General features: G+C 40.1%; 1 protein-coding gene across 1 annotated transcript in view; it reads right to left on the reverse strand.

The window, feature by feature from the left end:
- The window catches only part of tenm2 (teneurin transmembrane protein 2), a 274412-nt gene that overhangs the window by 237326 nt on the left and 13535 nt on the right, over positions 1 to 23551 (reverse strand). Inside the window, exon 2 of the mRNA XM_041797918.1 lies at positions 97 to 390. Within this exon, the coding sequence (XP_041653852.1) occupies positions 97 to 390 (294 nt within the window). The remainder of the gene's footprint in view (positions 1 to 96; positions 391 to 23551) is intronic.

Raw genomic sequence — 23551 nt, forward strand, 5'->3', positions numbered from 1 at the left:
AACAAGTCGTACTCGCTTTCTTCTCTCAAATCAATAGTACTGCACATTGATATACACAACCCATCGTGACCTTGATTTCAAGGACCATTTTCCTACCTGATTCGTCATCAGACTTGTTATCATTCTCTGAGTCGGTGAGGGTGAGGGCTGAGTTTTCACGGCTGGACACTCCTGAGCTGCGACGGGACTTTACCCTTCCTCCTCCGGCCCACAGCTGGATGGCTCTCTCTGGAGTGAGCGGCCCCTCAGGGTCCGAGTCGGCGTCGGAGCCTGCGCTGAGGGAGTACCCCCTCTGGAGGAGGCCTAGGTCAGGACAGTAGGGAACGGCGGCAGGGTGAGGAGGGGGAGTTGGCTCGCATACTCCCAGCTCAGCCAGGGTGAAGTTGCCTCCTGTGGAGGAGAAATTGGAATTACAAGTTGGCGTGTAAAGAGTTATTTAAGTAAAGCAGTGAATGAAGGCACTCACATAAACAAATGCTTGCACGCTTATCTAGCAAACAAACCCACAATCACACGCAGAGAGGCACACTAATTATGAAACTACGGAGGCGGAGGCTGAAAATTGGGCTTTGTTGTTGCAGGCAGGAGGGGGAGAGATGACGCAGCATGAATCAGGCACAAACTACAAACTAGCTGCTGGAAGGAATATGTAGTGGCCTGCAGGCCTGTTAAGGCTGGCTTAGAAGGCCTGCCGCCTTCGCTTTACTGCTCTGCATTGGCATTCATGAGATGTTGATGTGAGATCAAAGAGCTGCTCACTGGAGGCCTCTCAGACTGTAGTGGAGCTGCTTTTCTGCCTCCTCGGTTTGATCATCTACCCACCTAGTTGCTATCACATGCCGGACCCCAGGCTCAGTGGATACACCGCAGTCTGCTGCAGCTCCATCCCCGCTGCCTAGCGCTCTCCCCCTCAAGACTAACCAACTCGTCACGTCCGAAATAAATATATAAAATTATCCAAATTAAAGCACATCAAAGGAGATCAATAAACAGTGCTGCAGCCCAATTAAATCCAAGCTGAGGAAAAAGCAATTAAGGAAAAAGGCATGCTCAACCAATTTATTCTCTATACTAATTAAAAGAGTATTGTGGATGCAATCGCTCACCATCAGCTGTTCGGGTAAAGGGATCGGGGGAAAAACAGTTGTGATTCACTTCATTAGCAGTTTGTGAGTGAGGGGAGAGGAAGAGGCGAGCGAAGAGAGGATGGCATCTCGGCGGCACGCTGTATGAATCAATGGGCCAGGAATCACACAGCTGTGTGACTGGGTTAACTGTGACTCATCAAGCGTACGGACGCAATCAGAGGGAGAGGAATTAAACAGATGACAATCGTCTGCTGGATCTTCACAGCCACTCTTCACGGGCTCGCCAGAACTTGAGAGTTGTTGTGAAAAGTAATGAGGAAAAGGGAAAATAGGAGGGCCTAAAGGAAACTTAGCAGCTTCTACTTCTTTTAGTTCTACTCCACCAAACAGATGGACATGACTAAAGAGCAGACATGAACGGAAAACTCCACAGGTGGATGCAGCTACTAGGCAAGAATCCAACTAAAGGACACTAAAGAAAGTTACCGATCCTCTTCTTCACTTCTTTGTTGTTTCCTCCCACTTATCATGAAAGAAAACAAAAGGAAACCTTCACAATCTGTTCATGATTGACACAAATTCCACAAAATCTAACACTAGTCTTTTAACCCATACCTGAGATGAAGTACCGTAGGAGGACAGGAGAGAACTCCAGGAGGCCTGAGAGAATGAAGCACATGAGTTTTTTTAACATCAAATCATTCTGAATGGATCTACTCGCTAGAAAAGCATCTACTCCACAATCACATCTAGGAAGGGTCTTTATGCAAATCATCCACCAGTGACGATAATTGGGACACAACCTTCTAGTCTACACAAAGAAGTAGACATAACATGTGAGTGCATGTGGGTGCACGCTTTACACACATATCCAACGTTAAATCCCACAGGCCATCACTCTGTACAATTAACATCTCATAACCAGTGATTACACATGCAAAATCCAATCACTCCTTATCACAGTCAGCAGCAAGGCACGGCACCACGATGCTGCAGCAATCTGCATGTCCTCAAAGAAAGATGGATTGGTATGACGGGCTGAAGCAGACATGAAAATCTATCTCAGTTATTCTACAAATGGAAAACCAATCGCATGTTCGTAACATGATATTATGACAGATGTGGGGGCAAATGTGGCGCTGCATTCTAATCAGATCAATGCCTCTCTTATAGCACAATACTGGCGCTGTCATTTTTGTGCATATAAAACATATTAATGTGTGTTTTGAACCCTAAGTAGCTTCTGCAGCTGCCTTGGGACGTGCACATCTGTGTCTGCGGCTGCTGACGTGTGCATTTGTTCATTGAGAGCTGCTCTGTGCATTTGTATGAATGTGTTCTATATCTGTGCTGTAGGGGGAAAGAAGCCCTGAATGCTTTTAGAGGAGAAAAAGAGTCATGAACCGAGTGGAAGGATGGCATTAAACAAGGCTGATTTGAAAAGGAACATGTGATAATTTGTTTCTAAATCTGGTTCTGTCTTTCAACATGCATGGAAACAGAATACAAGATGTAGAGAAAGTTCTTTCGTCAGCTTGTACTGGATCGAAATCCTGCTATGTTGTGCTGAATAGGAATAACAGGAAAGCATATAATGACCGAGCAGAACTGAAAAGTGGGTTAATAGTATGTATGCAAGTGTGCAGACGTCTGTATTTGACTGAGCAATAGAGCTGAAACGGCCTGATATTGAATGCTTCCCTGAATCATTTTCACTACCAGAGTAGAGAGCTTCTAAGGATAAAGGGAGAGGAACAAAGACGGTGAAATAGCATGGAATATGTGTAAGTTTAAGAGAGGATACAGAGACACTATGTAACCTAGACTGCTGAATGTCAGGACGAGGGGAGTTAGGATACAATTGTGGATACGGTTCTTTAAGTTATCCTAAAAGGTTAACCACTAAGATCGCAAGTGATCAATAGGAAGAGGGGCAAGAAAATAAAAGCTACATGTTGGTAAGTAATAACCTAAAAGTTCCTGTTTAGAATACAAACAAGAAACTAAAGCAGTGCTGCCAAGCAGCTGACAACAAACTGAAACAACTTGGGAGACTGAGAAAACTCAAATGACATGCAAAGGCAACTAGGTCAGCTTAAACAAGGAAACCAAAAATGGCTAGGTAAAAACCCTCAGCACTGATACTCAATGATCTTTCAGTGACCAGTAAACCAAGACTTCCTTTGGAAAGTTTCATAAATGCTTGTGAAAACTTTTAATGCAAAACACACAGGAAAGTAAATAATGAGTCAGCAAAGAGAGCTGGAGCTCAAGAGTATATATATGTGTGTGTATATATATATATATATATATATATATATATATATATATATATATATATATATATATATATAAGCTTCTCACACCTGGCCATCATCAAGGCCAATCAGCCACACACCTGACTCTGCAGGTGAGTTGAATGATTGCCTCACCAGCCTCAGTGAGCAGCATGAGTGAGTGTCCTCACACTGAATGCAACACAAGAATATCTAGTATGCATTGAAAAAGGAAGTTCAACAGAGAAGCAAGGCCACTTTATTTATGATTTTTAGGGGCCAGAATTCTGACTTTGATCCCAGATTTCTGACTTTTTTCAGGAGTCAGCATATTGGCTTTTCTCTCAGAATTCTAACTTTAATCTCAGATTTTGGACTTTTTTCTCACAAGTAACAAAAAGAAATATTGCAACTCAATTTTCTCCCTCTCGTGCTCATTCGTGAAACATCATGTCCAAAAACCTGAAACCTAAAATCGGTGAAACTTGCTCTTTCTATTGCATCATTCTCCAATCCACACACCTATCCTTATATATTAACAAACAAACTGCAACAAGGAATCAATAAAATCAATGAAAAAAATCATAATTAAGAGTGTTTGCAACAAATGTATTCATTGATTCGTTGTTTCATGGGATTCTGTTGTGTTGTAGTTTGGAGCCAATTATGCAGCATGCACAGCTTTCTCAAGTATTACTTTGATAGTTTCATGATCAATGAGAAGAAACCTTCATCAGCTGATGCTTTCCCATGATGAGGTGACCTAAAACAGATCTTTGTTGTAAAAACTTTGATAAAGTTTTGTTTTTGGTTATGAGACATGACTGGATAAAAACCAAAGCACTGGGATGAACCAAAATCCCTAATATTTCCACTGTGTTTTATATGTCTGTTACAATTTGAGCAGGAGAGATACACAACATGGACAAAAGTATTTGGCCACACCTGTGAATTATTAAATTCAAGTGTTTCAATCAGACATGTTGTGGCAGGTGAATTAAATCAAGCACCTTGCCATGCAGTTTCCTTTTGCAAACATTTGTGATATAAAATGGGGGAATGAAAGCTAACACTCTGACTGATGCAAATCATGTTAAGCTTAAAACACCCGGCTTAATCCACTGTCTTTATGCTTAGCACTCCTTTCTGCGCGTAGGTTGTGTGCCGAATAAATATCAAGTGTGTTGCGTGACAAGTCCCAAACTCCTTGTGCCATGCCTTTTAGACACCGTACTTCACAACGTCAAGATAAGGCCCTGAGTCTTTTAAGATTCTTAAATGCATGATTGCATTTTTTTGAAATCATGACCCTTCAAAAAAATTTTTTACCACATTTGGTTGAGCTTTTGCCCCTGACTCTGTGACAACTACCTGAAGAGAGCCATCACAAACACAACTCACGTCATATCACATCACATTATGTCAAAGCACATCATGCCGCATCCCGTCACACAACTCAGGTAGCACAATGACTCTACAAACACAGCTCTGTGCTCTACTGAGGGTCTGCTGTAAAACAGATTGTTCTGTAGAGTCGTCATGGAAGCAGAGTAACAAGTTTTAGTTTTACATCTAAAAAAAAAAAATCTCATGGAGTATTCATGCACGGCACATTTTGTCTCCAAAAAATAAGTGGCATAGGGGAAAAGGAAGCATCTTGTTGGATCTTGAACACAATAGTGTGAGTAGGACTGGCATTTGCAGTGATCCATTAAACCACATGCACTTCCCTTGATAAAACTCATTATGGATGTGTGGGAGCGAATGTGTGCATTGTGAAGTGTGTGTGTGTGTGTATTTGAGAATGCTTGTTTGTGAGGAGACAGCGTTGTGGGATAGAGGGGCCTATCATTAAAAAATCATTTGTGCTTGTTAGCAGTTTGACAGGCAAAGTATAGACAGCAGGACTCTGCATTATGCTGGTTGACTTTCCCTCACCCCACCGTGTAATTCTGTAAAGGATGTAAAACAGGCCGAACATGATGGCTTTAGTTCCTGCAATTATGTTGCTTTTCCAGATCCCATAGTTTACGGCGCAGGCCACCCTTGGACATGCCATTTTCAGCTTTAGAGGTGGTTCTGATTTGCCCTGAAGTGCTGAACGAGTGAACAGATTTGCTCCTGGGTGGAGGATGCATCAAAATCAGGAAGTAAATTCAGCTGTGCACCGTGGGGCTCTGAACAGTCCCTAGAAATAGCAGAAATCATTGTTAATAGCAGTAAAAGCCCGACTTTTTTGTACGCCATGGCTTTAAATTGGGGGAATTTGTGGCTAATAGAAGCGAAAATGTGTCATTTCTTAGTATTTTCCATTTTCATTTGCACCCTATTCAGAATTCATTTGCACTGCACTTTAGTATTCCATGAAAATCTGCCTCCCTTAGTGTTTTCTTCTTTGTAAATTATGAAGATATAACTTATATATACATATCCATTCCTTTTAAGAGAGCGCTTAAAGAATGTTTAACAGATGGTAGACAAAGAAAGACACTGGGAGCAGCAGTGATGACAAAGAAGAGACGATGTGATGGTCAGAGGTCCCATGTTCCTGCTCTCCTGGGATTAAATCTGAGCTGGAGTCTGTCTTCTGGGTCTTCAGGAATCTGTCACACAGTCTGTTTCTTAAAGTATATATATTTCTCTACATACACTGTATGTAGTGACTGACCTAATTCCACAGAGGTCCAGCCAACTGGTGCTAATAGTCTCATAATTTGTGAAATGAGGATCACTGAGTGCAGTGAATATGTCTCAAGTAATTGTAGTATAAGGACACCTGTGTCTGGAAGGTCTAGTCACTGGTTAATCAGTATTCCTGGCTACCATTGCACAATGAAGACAAAAGAACACTCCAAGCAACTCAGAGAAAAGGCTGTTAAAAAGTATGTCAGGGGATGGATACAAGAAACTTTCCAAGCCACTGAACATCCCCCCATAGTTCAGTTAAATCCATTATCAAGGAATGGAAGGGATATGGCACATGTGTAAATCTGCATGGATCAGGCCGACCTTGCAAACTGAGAGACCGTGCAAGAAGGCGACTAGTAAGCGAGGCACCAAGACACCTATGACCACTCTGAAGGAGTTACAAGCTGCAGCAGCTGAGATAAGAGACACCATACACACAACTGTCGCCCTGGTTCTTTACCAGTCAAAGCTTTATGGGAGAGTGGCAAAGACAAAGACACTGTTGAAGAAAACTCAGGTTAAATCTGGACTAGTTTGCCAAAAGTCATGTGGGAGACTCCATGGTCAAGTGGAGGAAAGTTCTTTGGTCTGATGAGACCAAAATTAAGCTTTTTGACCATCAGACTAGACACTGTGTTTGGCGATACTACACACTGTACATCACCATAAACACACCGTCCCCACTGTGAAGCATGGTGGTCGAAGCATCATGCTGTGGGAATGCTTCCTAGCAGCCAACCCTGGAAGGCTTGTAAAGGTAGAGGATAAAATGAAAGCAGCAAAATATAGGAAAATCCTCAACAACAGTCTTATTCAGTCTGCAAGAGAACTACAGCTTGGGAGAAGATTTCGTCAATCCAATAGAGAATTTGTGGCTGGACTAAAAAAGTGCTGTTCATGAATGATCCCTGTGCAGAGCAGTTTAGCAAAGAAGAATAGCGCAACCCACCTAGACCATTGGTGTCCAAACTTTTTCCACTGAAGGCCACATATAGAAATATATAAGAATGGTGGGGCCACGTTCACCTTAAGGATATTGAAGTTAGTAAAACCAATCTAGTGTAGGTTAAGATACTCCATGTGATTGAGTGTGCACAAATAGCTAGATTGAAAAAGCAAATAGGCAATACAATTTAAGGATTTTGGGGAGGCCAGTCAGATTTCAGGGAAGCCTGGTTGGCAAAAGCTACCACTGGCTATGCACCTGGAATACTGTAGGTACTGGTCTTTGCTGTGGTAATCAATTAGGGCTTTATAAATCAGGATTTCATTTTTATTTTTGTTGCCAATATGTTAACTATTTACAATGTTATCTTCATTTAATCACAAATTTTCTGAATAAATTATTTTTGTCAGAATGTTTGCTTACAAAATTAGCATGGCAGCACCGCCTTGTCCTGAATCTAAGAAGTACAAAAAAGTCAAGCAAAAGCTTCATGCTCTAATGTGGGGCATAATTCATTTTATTTCTAAAATTGATTGTGAGCCAATCAAAAGTGAACCACAGGCCGCATTTGGCCCCTGGGCCATAGTTTGGACACCCCTGACCTGGACCAATCAACACAAATTCAGTGCTGTGATTGCAACCAAAGGTGCTTCCAGTAAATACTTACTTAAAGGGGGTGATTATTAATGCAAACACTTATTTTACTTATTCACCTTTTCTGCAAAAAACACACAATTTATTACAGGGATTTTTAATGTAGAAACTTGTTGACTTGAATAATTCCAGGCACCAGGTTGAGGGTGAATGAGAGGGCGGGTAAAGATAGAATATTTTTTCTAATGTATTGCAGGACGTCAATATCTTTCTTCTCCTTTTTTGGCATTTTCTGCCCTTTTTTCAGCTGAGACGACAGAAAATTTATTTTCGGGGGCTAAAGCTTTTCATGAGCCTTCCTTATCATTACAGCGCTGTGTCTGCTTGAACCATTGCAGTTTTGGCACAAGGTACATTTTATTAATGATGATGTTTTCTAGTGGGCTGAAATATTTTGCAGAGGCTGGAATGTTTATAGCAGAAGCTGAAATAGTTTGCAGAATGTGAAAAATTTCACAGAATGTCAAATAACTTTTTCAGAAGGTGAAACATTTTTACTGTTGACCTTCAGGGCCACCGTAGATTGAATGAAATTAGAGAAAGAAAATGAGAATGTAAACATATGCAAATCAGGCCGTGGACACAGTCTAGAGACAATTGATGGACTTCAGATTAGAAAAAAAAAATCATGAATTCATGAATTTTGAAAGACTTGGCTGTTGCATTTATTTAGTGTCAAACAATGAGAAATGATCCTCAGTGAGGTTCGCACAGGCTGCTGCTGCACCTTAAGTGTATAGAGGAGAACAATGTTCCACCTCTTAAGTTGATAAGGAGAGAAAACAAGGAGTAAAATAGAGAGTGAGGCAAGCAGATGACGAAAAAAGAGGATCATAGGATGAGGTAGCGGAGGATGATGAAACCCTCGGTCATGGTAAACAGTTTCAGCAGAGAGAGAGAGAGAGAGAGAGAGAGAGAGAGAGATGGTGTGCAGACAGGCTGAGGAGGACTCTGTTTACCTGAGTAATAAGCCAACAGAGTGGATTTAATGAAATCACCTACGCACAGACACTGAGAGCAAGAAGGAGTCATTTGGCTCCGACATACACGCTACACAAAGGTTGAGGTTCAAGGTCAGCGCTGTCTGTGAGTGAGAGCGGCGTTTGCGGGGATTCGGCTATATTTACCTCGAGTTCTGTTATTACAATCACACACAGTCACACAAACACACAGTGTGGCAGTGAGGAATACTAATAATCAGCTTCACAAATCAGGGTTGCCATGGCAATGAGGCAAATTTGTGTATAAAAAGACATGACTGCTGCACAGGTGCTTCCATACGTTCAAAGTGAGGGTGCTAATGAACAAAGTCTCTATAAGTGTTGATAGTGGGGTTACATAATTACATTTTCATGACATGTTTAATTCTCATCCATGAATACTCTTTATTTAGCAGCCAATATATTTTGTTCACATATAAACCAGATCATAATTTAGGTCTTAATTTCCATAGTTGGCTTCTTGTGTTGCCTTTTCACTTTGATGTTAAAGGTTTTGGCCTTTTTTTTTTGGTAATTTTTCTTTGCCAAAAAAGCCAAATTATATTGACCATAATTGTTTCATAAAAACAATAAAAGAATGAGTTGGAAATATCTATGCATTTATTTTAATTTATTGATAACCATGCTTTGTTTTTGTGGGGATAAATGTAGATAAAAATACTAATAATACCGGCAGCGTTTGCTTGTTTAGTGAGTTAGGCTAAGAGAGTTTGTAGTAGATAAACAGTAATATTCCCCAACCTTAAAATCAGTTCATTTCATATGTGCATTTTAGAAAGAAAGCATTTTGTAAAGAGCTGCTACATAAAAGCTTTTGCATGAATCTCAATAACAATGTCACTGGCAAAAGAAAAAAAACTGACTTGCCCTTTTAATATGAAGGAAACAGCAACAACAGAAATCATAATATTCCTGTGGTACCCAGAACTGTCCTCTAACTTGAACTCTATATTTAGAGTATTAAAGGGTTTTAGAGAATTACTGTGGAAGTCTTTCTTTTCTCTTTGGCTAAAAATCTTATCGCAGTCATCTTTTTCATGACCATCAGATAAAACACCTCATCCTTCAAAAAGGAGATTATTCTTTGACTCTTATTTTCCAGGATTAAAACAGAGTGGTTCATAGAAGATCATTCAGTCAAGATTAGAAATCTTTATCTTCACATCTGGAGATTAAACATCTGCATTTTCCTCTATTAAGAAAAGACATCATTTCACGTCATCGCATTTCTTTGAACCTGACAGAACAATCAATCAAAGCAGAGTTGTCAAAATACTGATACCAATATCAATCAAAGCACTGGTATAAGCATCAGACAGCAGTTTTAACACATTTGAGAGAAGTGACCTGTGCATGCAGTGTCCCCTGCATGTGAAATACAGGCTACAGGTGGCTGCTGCTGTCACTGATACTACGGCACAATGCCCAAGGCAGACACTCAATTATCTCTGCTAGCACCTTCGGTGTTTCCCAAACTGTGGCTCTGTACCTGGTTGGTAGGCATGACCATCATGCCTTGCCTCATTTTTTATGTTTAATGTGTTTTTTTTCTTCTTCTCTTTTGGCAGTTCATCAACAGTAAGACCCTCAAATAGCATCACCTAGTTTCCGAACTGTTTAATTTGATATTCAGTAATCATAGCAGACTGTTGTAGCACACAGTGATATTGGCAGTAAGGAGCTGCAGAATTAAAATGTTCATCATTTGTCAACTTGAGTTGTCCCACTTCAATCAGTGCATTTAGATAAGTATACCTCGGTGGCAAAAACAAGTACTCTGAAAATCCACAAGATTAGTGCATTTATTTTCAAAATGTTAGAATTGGAACCCCCCTTGAGGGTTCAGGGTCCCCCCACCTGCTAAAACTATGCATGAAACACAGCAATATATTGACAGTGTAGTGCTGCTAGAGTATTCTGTTAGTCAAAGCTAGTAAAATATCAGAAATCAGTCTTTTCAGAGAAAACAGATGTAACATTTTTTAGTGGACTTCAATCACAAAGGTTATGGTTTTAGTGAGTACTTAAACACTTCTTAAACTAACTCAAGGACTTTTGCATTACTAAATATCAAAACCTTTTAGCCAATCGTTCCACTTGTCGGTTGTAAAAACGTCATATCACAACCGCACTTCTACGTTTAAATGTGCAGACTCTAATGACAATGTACAGTGTAATTTAAAGCCCATAATCTGTGTCTCTGCAGCCTGATAACACTGCCACCATATGTGAAAAATTTTACAGCTCTTTAAATGCTCACAATCTGACAACAAGCTGAGGAGAGGCAAACAGAATAACTCGAACGCTGTGAGTGATAACCGTGGGTAACTGGAACAGCTTCACAGCTGATTCAATGGATGCAAAACTGGAGCTCTTCAACTTATGTTTCACCATGATGCTGTTCTCGTCCCTTTCATCCAAAAATACAACATAATGGGAATAATTCAACAGTTTTCTACTGTCCTCTCTGTCACCTCGCTGGCTCAACAAGCTAGCGCATATTTGCACAGAATGTTTACCTTCCCCTGGCATGGCGCTACGTGCCAGCGTGACTACAGGAAGAAAGAAGGACAAACAGTGCAGATGCTTCAAGGAGCTTCTTTTTTCTTTCACAGGATTTTCCTTTCACTGATGGATTAATTCTATAAAAATGTAACTATTAACGGATAACTTGAATCGTACAACTAACACGTTACATGACTCATTACAACAAAAAGTAATCTGAGTGCTCTAACAGATTATTTGTAGCACGTTACCCCAAACAGTGATTGTTTTCAGCCAATTAGTACTCGGGTTAAGAAAACATTCATAAAGAGCCCTTTTTTTTAACATGGGATCACAGCATCTGCAGGCAAATTATGTAGAGCTAGTTTGCGAAGTATGGCTAATGTTAGCATTGCTAGTACCTAGCCTTTAACCCTTGCCAGATAATGTCTACATTCCTGTCCTACCTGTGCATATTGTTGCTTCAGCTATATGCAAGTTTAACTGGCCTTCACTCTCCTCATTTTGTAGTTCAAAATGCTGCCAAACCATGAAGTTCCTTCAATATAATATCAATACAATACATTCAGGGTGCTTTGTTTACATCGAATTTTGAAAGTATGAGAGCAGCAAGGCAGCAGCCATTAACTGGACAGTGGTGAGCAGATGTGTTAAAGTTTCTGCAGTGTTTACCAGGATTTTAGATCATAAAAGAAATATCAATATTTAGTTTAGCCAACTACTAGAGGATCTGACATTATCATTTAGCATTGTCATACACATCCTTTGTCATGTGAGAAATCCAGGTAAGGATGGCCTGAAATTTAACAAATCCATTTCAGGGTTATTCTGGGATCTTATGAAATAGAATAAATTATTTTAAAACTTAAATGTGCATGCAGTTAATTTGGTGCATCACTGATTGGCTCACTGTCTCTCAGCTGTTATGTCCTCCTTTCAAGCCTGTTGTCCCTCAAAGAGCTTCTTTCCCTTCACAGTGAGTGAGTGGCAGCAGGGGCGATGTGTTACAACATTACCTTCCCTCTGTGACTGACATGTCCTGACAAGATGATGGCAGACTGACAGTCAAGCTCATACGGCTTGGTGTTGATTATCCAAAGTCCATTTAACCAACACACACTTGCATGCACACATACATGCCCCATAGCATGTGGCCTAACACTAACGCCACCATTAGCAGCTCAACAGATCTGCCCAATTTGGAGTGTTGTGGTCAAACACCTCCCATACTTCCCAGATGACATCGGTCCTTTTGGCTCCCATGTGAGCCACAGGGCCCTCGCACCTCCTAATGAGGAGACTAAAATAGGTGTGACAAATGTCATCCGTCCCTGAGCTAGCACCACTCCTACCCAGAAGACAGCAGTTGGGGTTGGAGAGGACATGACAGGACATGACACATCACCATGGACTTAGGAGGAGGTCTTGTCATTGAGAGGTGTGGTGTGAGAAAGTAAAACACCTCTCAGCCATGAATAGGAGGCCAAAGTTGACTGGACTTATAATGCCGAGACACTGTTTACATCTAATATTTTATTAATTTCCAATTATAAGCTTTACCAATTTCTAATTAAATATGGCACATGCTTCCCTAGATGCATTTCAAAAGAGTCATTGGAAAATAATCTCTATTTATGTGGAGGTTTGGACTGGGAGATGTGGGATTGTAGGATTTAAGCAAGTTTGGGATTAAATGGTCAAAATGATAACTACAGAAACATTTCCCAACGGTTAGTAGTGCTATACAGTTTTAAATTCTGATTAAAACCATCTTTGATAACCATATTTAAAATTTGAAGGTTAATACTTTACAGTCTCCTAGACACATATGCAGAATCAATATAAGTTTGTTACCAAGGCCAACTGATAAAGGTCCACAGGTCAGGATTCCAAGAAAAACTTTAAGGGACCAGGAGCCAGAGATAGGGACTTGAGTCTGCCACTTGGACTCGAGTCGCACTTAAGTCGCACACATCAGTGACTTAAGACTTGACTTGGACTCGTGCGCAAAAGACTTGAGACTCAACTCAGACTAGTGATTTGGGACTTGTGCACAATCTTGGTTTTTAATGTTTCCTGTCCCTCAGCACCAACAGCTGCTCTCCTCTCTTCCTCATCTTCTTTCATGCTGTGTAACAATGACACACACAAATGTGACGCTCACGCACACACCTACACTGAAACACATGCTGAAATGTTGGTAGTGCAGACTGTAGACTTCAGGCTTCAGTCTGTTGCGGGCAAAAGTTTCAGAATACCTAAACTCTTTTCTCCTGCGTTGAGACACTTGAGACTTGACTTGGACTCGTGACCAAAGACTTGAGACTTGACTTGGACTTGCAAAAAATGACTTGTGTCCATGTGCAGGAGCCATTGCTTCCTTTCTTCTCTGCTGTCTATCTGTTCCCAACAGACAATTTGAATATCAAAACAAACAGGTGCCAGGGTGGTGGCTGTGTCTGAAAGCAGAGCACAGCAATAAAGAATATCCTGCCCCTTCCTGCACGTTTGTGTCAGCGTGTTTCTACGTTCTTTAGAGTATAGCCAGGGTGGTTTGATTAGTGTGCCCTAAAATAACGGAAATGGTAATAAAGTAGATCAGTGGTTTCCAACATTTTTCCTTAGGGCCCCCCTATTCAGATCTAGGAAGCCTAAGCCCCTGCCCCCACAACCCACTTGGAAAAATTAAATATCTTTTTTAAATGTTTTCATTGATAAAATTCCGACATAATGAGTCTTAATATACATCTGTACTTGAAAAAAGATCTGTTTATAAATTATCCATTACAATGGCAGAGAGGAAATAATAATGATAAAGGAAATAATAATGATAAAGAGGATTTGTTCATTTTCAAGTAGCAACTCAAAATACTCAGGTTTAAAAGGTGCTGATTTACGAGACAGAAGTTTTTTTACTTTAAAAATTGTAAATGTTAGTCATCCAAAACAGAATTTTTTAAGACCAAAAAGTCCAAAATCCAACCACTGCTTTCAGTTTCTTGTATTTTTATTTTTTATTTATTTATTTATTTATTTATTGGTTTTGTAAATGAATGATTTCAAAATTTGACATTTTTTAGTTTTTAGTGTCAAAAATTTCTTGTAATTTTACGGCTTTATAATTTCAGGAAGATTCCAATTATTTTTATTTTTTCACTCAAAAATTAACCGATTCTCTTAATTTTTTCATCTTTTAGGATTGCTCTAGTACATTATGTTTCTAATCATGGCTTTATGAAATATTTATGTACATCATTTTGATATAATCAGAGCAGACAGGGGCCTGCATCTCCCCTGAGATGTCTGGCACCTCGTGTAGTGGTGCCCGAGCCTCAGGTTGGGAACCACTGACGTAGATGATACCAAAGCTCATTCGCTGAGAAGAGATAAGGGCCATGATACCCAGGACCTCTGAAAGCATTCCAGATCTAAAAGGTGGTGAATTCTCTTATTTAACTCCTTGCATGCTAATACAAACCAAAACAGTTATTTCCTCAGAGATATTTTGTTAATATGATAATTGTTAAATTCTGAAATTTTAAATTACAAATATTTAGGCAATTTCAGGGGTTTGGAAGAAAGAAGTTTGTTTCTGGATTCACAAAGATTTTTTGTTTGTTTGTTTTATCCTGGCATGCAGGCTAAAAGATAATAAAAAGATCCTGTTAACGCATTGTGCATTCTTACTGTGTCCTTCATTTTGCAAGTGTACTTATGTCTTCTCTATTTCTAGTATAAGGCCATTACAGTGCTGGAAAATGTAGGCCTCCTTGCTAAGTACTGTGCAGACCCCCAATAGACACTTCTCAACCTGTCCTACTCTGTATCTGACCTCCTGACAAGAAAAACCTTCCTCTCAAATCGCTTATTAAATCTAAGTGGAGCCAAAAATGATGAAAATAGAATTTTCAATGATCAACTCATTGACACTGTACTTCACTGTATCTGTTCTACTTTGACTAGAAAAATGGCTGGTATTTTTTCCTGATACATTGATGGATTAAACTAAAGTGGACACAAATTGTCTGTTTGCAGCTTAAAATACCCTTATTTAACATTTGGTCAGAGTTGGTGGGCTTGTTCTAAGCCTCTGCTTAGCTCAATATGCAGTATTAAGTGGGAGTGAACCCAAACTGCTGTTTTTATTATGCCTAGTTTTACATCCTATTTTACCTGTTGCTGAGATAAAACTATTGCAAAAATCTGGTTAAATATCGCTCATCTAGCTCGATAGGACATCAAGTCTACTGTCTCCCTGACAGAATGGGGAACAAAGCTAACTGTTGTACTTTGGTGTATTTTGTAAATGTGAAGAGATGAGAGTGAATATATGCATCTGAGACAAACAAAGTTGCAACTTACTTTTGCTGTGCATTTAGAAAGGCTTGCCTAAAATCATTCCGATCCTAAGAAAGATGCCTGTATGTTTCCAGCAGCAACCCCTGTTCCCAAGTGCTCAGCTGAGAGGAGATTTCAGTGATTGACGGATAGCAAAATAAAAGTAAAAGATTAGCATTTTACTGCACTGAGATGGTCATTGTTATTATTATTATTATCATCATTATCCATATTATGGGCTGTTGCAGAAAGCACCAGTAAACAAGGCGGCAGCCGTGTAAAGCTGCACAGAAAGATCTTAAAAGTTTCCCATGTTGTCATTCATGTCTTCTCCTCTGTATGTTCTCTCTCTCTCTCTCGCTCTCTACCTGCTCTCTTTATTGTTTTAGTTGACACTATTACCACTGGTCTTGCTGAAACTGACAGAAGTATAAAAATTTCTTTTCCACTGAGAAAAGCATTCAGTTAGGTTCTATACTCGTCTTTTTATGAAGGAATGTTGTCCACGTCTGTTAAAAACTGCCGTAATAGCTACAGTGCATTTAAAAATATTCACCCCCTTGGATGTTTTACCCTTTTATTGATTTCATAAATCAGTCATGGTCAATATAATCTAGCTCTCTGAGAAGGAAACACGTCTTTAACGTCAAAGTGAAAACAGATTATTTGTAATATCAATTAAATAGAAATATGTAATGTAAAATAAGTGACTGTATAAATATTCACCCCCTTTAAAGTGACTGACCTATTTCAAAAGAGGTCCAGCGATGCCATTAGTCTCACAACTGGTGAAATGGGATCACCTGAGTGCAGTGAATGTGACTCAAGTGATTGTAGCATAAAGACACCTGTGTCTGGAAGGTCCAGTCACTGGTTAATCAGTATTTCTGGCCACCATTAACTTGAGGACAAAAGAACACTTCAAGCGCCTTAGTAAAAAGGTTAATGAAAAGTATAAGTCAGAGGATGAATACAAAAAGCTTTCCAAGCCACTGAACATCCCCTGGAGATCAGTTAAATCCATCATCAAGAAACGGAGGGAATATGGCACATGTGTAAATCTGCCTTGATCAGGCCGTCCTCACAAAATGAGTGACTGGGGACACCAAAAACTGCACATCACCACAAACACACCATCCCCACTGTGAAGCACGGTGGTGGCATCATCATGTTGCAAGGATGCTTCTTGGCAGCTGACCCTGGAAGACTTGTACAGGGTCTTTATTTTCTCAAAAAGTCAAATTGTATTGACCATGATTGATTTGTAAAATTAGTAAAAGGGTAGAACATCCAAAGGAGTAAATATTTATCATAGGCACTTCATCTGTGTTAATCTCTTCACCATTTGCCATTGTTTACTGGCTTAATGTTAATTACATCTAAAACTAGTTTTTTCTTTCTTCTACATAACAAGATCTTCCTTTTGATCTACTGTATGTTAAAATTAAAATGGATCTATACTATCTGTTTTACTGAAAGCATACAAAAAAACAAAAAACAAAAAACAAACAAAAAAATACTTAAGGAGTCTTTGTAGTATATGAATTCATAAATTCATGGGAATATTCTTTCTAAATATTTCCTACTGATTTATTCCCTTGGGTCTCAAACCTTCACTTTGCTATTTTGCTCTTTATCCTTGATCATACAGATGTTTTAACATCTGCCTGGAAATGTATTAACCAAAATCAAAGGTTTGTAGAAAGAGTAAGAGGAAAAAAATGTTAGTTTCACCCTGGAAATCATTTAGCTGTCATAGTATAAAAAAAGTATTCATCAGATTATGAAAACCCATTGAAAATGCTATCTGTTGCTGGGTAACAGGCAGAAAATACATGAGTATAATGTGAATAATGAAAGGGTGGCAAAATCATGGACTGACCTACAGATAAATCTTAATATCAATTTATCTTGATGTGACAGTAATATTAAATGTGACAGTCTTTGCCTCTGCACTGGCTTTTTTTTTTTTTTACTGTATCGATTCAACATCTTTAATTTTACCAACATGTGTGTCAGTCCCCCAACATCAGGTCATCATATTGTGTCTTCATCTGCATCATTTGTGTTGCATCTGCATCTGTACAATAATTTAATTCTAGTTACACACGCAGCTACCTTAGTAGTAAAGCAAATTATTTGAACTGCTATCTGTTTAGTCCCCACAGCTCCGGGAGATACGATCTAACCGTATATGTGTGTAAGAAACATGGCATACATTCAGGCACGCTACCGACATGCAAACACATCTGAATTCTGTGGCTGGTGAACACGTTTAATTACAGCCTAGGAAAGTGGCTCTGCAGAAAAAGAGAAAAACACACACACACTTGATAACACTGACATTTACAATCTGCCTCATTTATCAAAAGCTGCCAAAGCAGAGTCAAAGAGGGTCATTACATAGTAAACATAGATTAACTCAACTCTCCCAAAACCCACACAACATTGTCTAATAAATGATTTTAAGCCAAGGAAAATTGCAGATGTCAGCATGCATTTCCCAGGACTCTGTCAATTAATTGCCTTGTTTGTTACCCAATATTTGTGTGTATGTGGGTTTGTACCTTATGTAAGTGTGTGTACGTGTGTGAACAAGAGCCGGCTCCGGTTCTAAATAGCTGGCACCTTCAGCAAAGATTTCCCCGGCCCATTCCTATTATTTGTCTCATTTGCTACTGGGTGTTTACATGTGTGTGTGTGTGTGCATCTGTGCCAACATCAGTGCTAATAGCGAGTGCTTCCACTTTGCAAGCACAGATAGAATCCACAAACTGAGCTATGGTTGGTGAAGTTATGTTTTTGAGTGGCAGCAAAGGGAACATAAAGTTATGTCTCCTGTTGCATAGGATTAGTTCTGTTGTTAAATCCACACTACACCCTATGTTTCAATGTTACAATGATACGATGTAATTTAGCAGACGCTTTGGTCCAAAGCAATGCACATCTGAGATTAAGTACAACACAAGCAAAGATCTAAACAGGAGGAAACAACATTAGGAAATGCAACAAAGTGCTTCAAGTCCAATCAGATGAAGGTGCTGCCATGCATAATGAAGTGCTGGTGCTGGATCACTCACAAAGAGCTGGGCACAAAAACCCCACAAGTAGAGCATGACGGTAGGACAGTAGGAGCTCGTAGGATTCTAGACGCTCAACAGTCCTGGGTCTTCTTTGCCGGGTTTTATGTTTCATGATACACCAAATGTTTCATATTGTTAAAACGTCTGGACTGCAGACAGGCTTGTTCAAAACCCTGACCGGGTTGTCTTGCTGAAAGATGCAAGGCCTTCAATGAAAAGGACATTGGATGGATGGGAGCATATATTGCTTTAAAATCTCTGTCTATTTTTCAGCATTGATAGTGCTTTTCTAGATGTATAAGCTGCCCATGCCATAGGCACTAATGCAACCCCATACCATGACAGATGCAGGGTTTTGAACTGTGCGCTGATGACAAGCTGGATGGTCCTGCTCTTCTTAAGTCTGCATCTGTGGTTTTAAGAATATCAAATTCAAAAACTGTTAATCTGACCAAAGAAAAGTTTTCCATTTTGCCTTAGTCCATTTCAAATCAGCTTAGGTCCAGAAGACAGTGACATTTCTGGCTCATGGTTCGATTAATCTCACCATAGAATACTTTTCCATTTTACCTTAGCCAGTTCTTAAATGAGCTTTGGTCCAGAAAACATTAGCATTTCTGGATCGTATATCGATTCATCTGACCACAGAATAGTTTTCCATTTTACTTTAGAAGATGGCAGTGTTTCTGGATCTTGTCTTCTTTACATGATACAGCTTTAACTTCCATTTGTGGATGGCATGAGGAACTTTGTCAACAATTAATGATTTCTGGAAGCGTTACTGAGCCCATGCAGTGATTTCCAGTCCTGAATCCTGCCTGTTTTTAATCCAGTGCTGCTTTAGAGCCCCAAGATCATCCGATATAGACTAGGGCTGTTCAGATTCAGATACCAATATTAGAAAAACGTTCGATACTGCTAAAAATGCAGGTTTTCATATCAGCGAGTACAGGAGTTTGTGCACCGATCCGATACAGTTTGGTTTAGCTGTATGTGTTAGCCATTTAGCCATGATAAATGTTAGCACTATAAACTAAAAATCAGCTATTCTTTGCTGCTGCAAAACATTGCATGCACAGGCTACCGTTTTTAGAGCAGCGAAGAAGAACCAAAGGGCCCACTGCAGCAGCAAAGAATGGTGGCTGCATTACAGTTTTTTTTTCTGAATGTGATCGTTAATGCCTGGTTTTTGCAGATTGGTGAACCTCTGCCCATCTTCACTTCTGAGCTCCTTTTAAATATTCCTTATATACCCAGCAATGTTACTGACCAGTTGCCTATAACTTCACTGGTTGCAAAATTTTCCTCCTGCTGTTTCTTTCCTTAGTATCACTTACGCTCCGAGCCTTTCACCGTCCTGTCCCTACTTTTTTGAGTTGTGTTGCTGTCTACATGTGATGCACTGGATGTGTAGTTAACAGTTAGAATATGTCCGCCCGAAATCTACCAGTTAAATATAACAACACTGACACGTATTTTTGGTTGGATGGCTGATTTTTTCTCTGCTGATGATAAAGGAAAGAAGATTCCCAAAAAGGCATACATTTCTGAGGGATATGACACAGGATTGAAACCAAGCAGGAAAAAAGAGTATGCAGATTGCACTTATTTTTCATGGGTGCAACCCACATACTCAGCTCTGTTGCTCATCCCACAAATACACGTTCCTTACTAATGTGGAATCATTTAAAAGGGAACTAAATAGGCTTTTCAGTGGTATAAGATTTATTGCCAAAAAGCATTGTTACATAGAAGAAATAACCTAACACAAATTTCCTTACTTTTTGCGTTAGGGTTAGTTCCTTATGTGATGCAGAGGAATGAGCTCATGTATAGAGTCAAGGGCCTTTTGACATGTACAGCAGTCTTACTGTGTGCCGAGCACCAAATGTTGGACCAGATGTTACTTTGACTTAAGTCCCCCTTAACAAACCTCCTTGCATATGTTGGGGGCACACGTACAAACCCACATGAGCAGTTTCAAGGCTATAAATGACTTAATATTGGGAGTGAGTGGGAGCGTGTTGCAGAGTGAAGGAGTGGATTCGGCCCCGGGATATTCCTCTGTGACTCGTCTCTGCTCTGTTTCTGCAGCTACGTGACGCTTCAGAGTGTCAGCAGCTGGCAGAGGTGCAGGATGCCAGGGAGGAGACAAAGATAAAGAGTGATCGGGGGGAAGAGGGGAAGGATTGCATTTAATCTCGGCGTCATTTATTTTTAATAGCATGCAGCTGCTTTGTTCTCTCTTTGATCATCAGCCGTCCAGATTGACTGTAACCCGATGAAATGCTCTCACACACACGTTCAAGCACACACTGCATTTAGTTTTTATTCCCCTCCCTTTTTTGCAGAGTCGGCAATCTTTAACTTCCTGTTTGAAAGTCCAAATCTTTAGAGGCTGCATGTCCTTGTCACTATCTGTGGAGATCGGCAGACTGATATGTGCTACTCCTGTGACCCGTGATGTCATCGGCAGCTGCGAGCGATAAAATGTGGTACACACTATCCCAAAAGCACCACTGGGAAAGAGCCCTGACTAAGCTGCCAAAATCACTGGTGAAGAAACGTCAAAGAACTGTAAAAGGGATAGCTTAATGTTTTTGAAGTGGAATTGCGTGAGGCACTTGTAAACAGTATGTGTATTAGCCAGAGGCAATGCCAATTAGCACGGTCCCTTTAAGGAGAAACTAGAGGGGTGATGACGTGGACGCTAGGCTATTCATAGCTTTCATGTGGCGTCATACACTCTTATGGAATCACTTAAATGGCAGGCAGAAAAAGTTTCCTTCTGCAGTATGGTATGAAGTACTCAAAGCTCTCAGATGCCACCTCTGTGCTCTTTCCTTTTTTGAAATTACTTTCAAATCAAAGATTATCAATTTAACTCACTATATGACCAGGAGACAAGTCCAGGTTTTACTTCTACAGGATTTCAGAAAACCCAGAGAGGGGAAGATTTGTATCAATGCCAATAGACACTTCACTGTCCCTTTAGAGAACAACAGAATAGTCTTCTCCTAATCCTGCCATAAAAAAAGTGTTAACTACAGCTACACATAACAGCCAATAACTTTCATTACTGCCCCAAAAAACAGACTGAAAGTGACTACTGACAGTGGTCCTGATATTTAAGTAAAAGTCCCTGTAATGTAAAAGCCAGGAATTACTCCATTCCCCTATAATGCTGCAACAATGCATTCAGAAAGTAATCAGACCTCCTTTGGTTTTTCTCTTGATGTTTTCTGAAATGTTTCTACACCTTGAATAGAGTCCAGTTGTGGTAAATAAAGCTGATTGGTACTGGAAAGCTATGCACCTCTCTATAGAAGGCCTCGCAGCTGACAATGCATATCAGAGCAAAACCCAAGTCATGAGGTCAAAGGAACCACCTGCAGAGGTCAGAGACAGGATAGTTGCAAGGCACAGATCTGGGGAAGGTGAGTTGGCTGCACTGCAAGTTCCCAAGAGCACAGTGACCCCCAAAATTCTCAAATGGAAGGAGTTTGGCACAACCAGGACTCTTCCAAGACCTGATCATTCTGCCAAACTGACCAATCCGGAGAGAGGGACCTCAGAGTGAGAGGTGCCGAAGAACCTGATGGTCACTCTGACTGAGCTCCAGAAATCCTGTGTGGAGATGGGACAAAGCTCCAGAAGGCCAACCATCAATGCATCCCTCTACTGATCTAGGCTTATTGCAGAGTGGCAAGAAGGAATTCTCCTCAATGCAGAACATGTGAAAATCTGCTTGGATTTCACATGGAGATTTTGCAAACTCCATGCACAGGTGTTTATTATCATCTGTTACTTTTTGCATTGTTCTTTCATAGCACTCATTTGCAACACACTTTTTTCATCCCCGCATGATTTGGGGGTTTTGAGAATATATTCAAGGCAAGCCGCTCCCTGGCTCTGATGATGATGAGTAAACTACCCAATGCTAAATAATTATAACTCACCTATGTTGATAGTCTGTGAATTTCTTGCCCTTCACTTGCCCACCAGCAGCATTACTAACCCAACCTAACCTACTTCGTCATTGTGGCTCAGGTGGTTCAGTGGCTATGTACTCGCTCAGTAGAGAGAGCTGGCCATCTCACAAAAGAAAGGTCATGTGTTCAATCTCTAGCTTGTACAGTCACACGTCAATGTGTTCTTTGGCACTTGACCCCCATTTGCGCTTACTGCTGTGTCATTGGTGTGCTATTGAATATTGATGCATAAGAATGGGATAAATTTATGGCGATTCTACATAGCAGCCATTGCCATCAAGGTGAAAATGTGGATCAAATGGGTGAGTGTGACCTAAAACAGGGCTTTGAGTAGTCAGACTCAAAGCCCAAATGCTGAAAGCTGCATTAGGGCGTTACAGTTTGTAGCAGGATTTCCCCTTCAATATATGCAGACATCACCACAGTGAAATTCTGGTCAGGAATTTTAGCAATTAAAACGATTCTTTAGGTGCTGTTTAAGTATTGCAAGCGCCCAAAAGCTGTAATTCATATCCTTTGCAGCTGAAGGATCAAGTTAACAAACATGCTCTGTACAGAAAGAAAACTACAAGCCAGTGCTGCTTGTTTCAAAGTGTTCAATAGTGGACACTACTCTCCAAAGCTCACTGTACCCTCCAGACAGTCATAACAGTCATATGACTGGAAGCTATAAATACATTACTGCAATCGGAGCCATTTGTACCATGTTATTTAGCTATTTAGGGTCACTTTTGTGCTTTCATTAATTCAGATGGGGAAGGACATGCGAGAAAGGAACCACAGCTTTGATTTGAACCCAAGCCAACCACTGTGACGACAAGACCTTGTGAATGGGGTTTGTGGACAGAAATATTTTGCCGGTGGCACCCTAGTTTGTCTAAGCAACAAATATTCAAAGATTGAATGTCTTACAGAGCACAGTAATAGCCATACATTTCTCATCCTAGCTTAATTTGAGTCCTCAACAACAGACAAAGAGT

This window comes from Cheilinus undulatus, linkage group 10 (assembly GCF_018320785.1).
Source record: "Cheilinus undulatus linkage group 10, ASM1832078v1, whole genome shotgun sequence".
Lineage (NCBI taxonomy): Eukaryota > Metazoa > Chordata > Actinopteri > Labriformes > Labridae > Cheilinus > Cheilinus undulatus.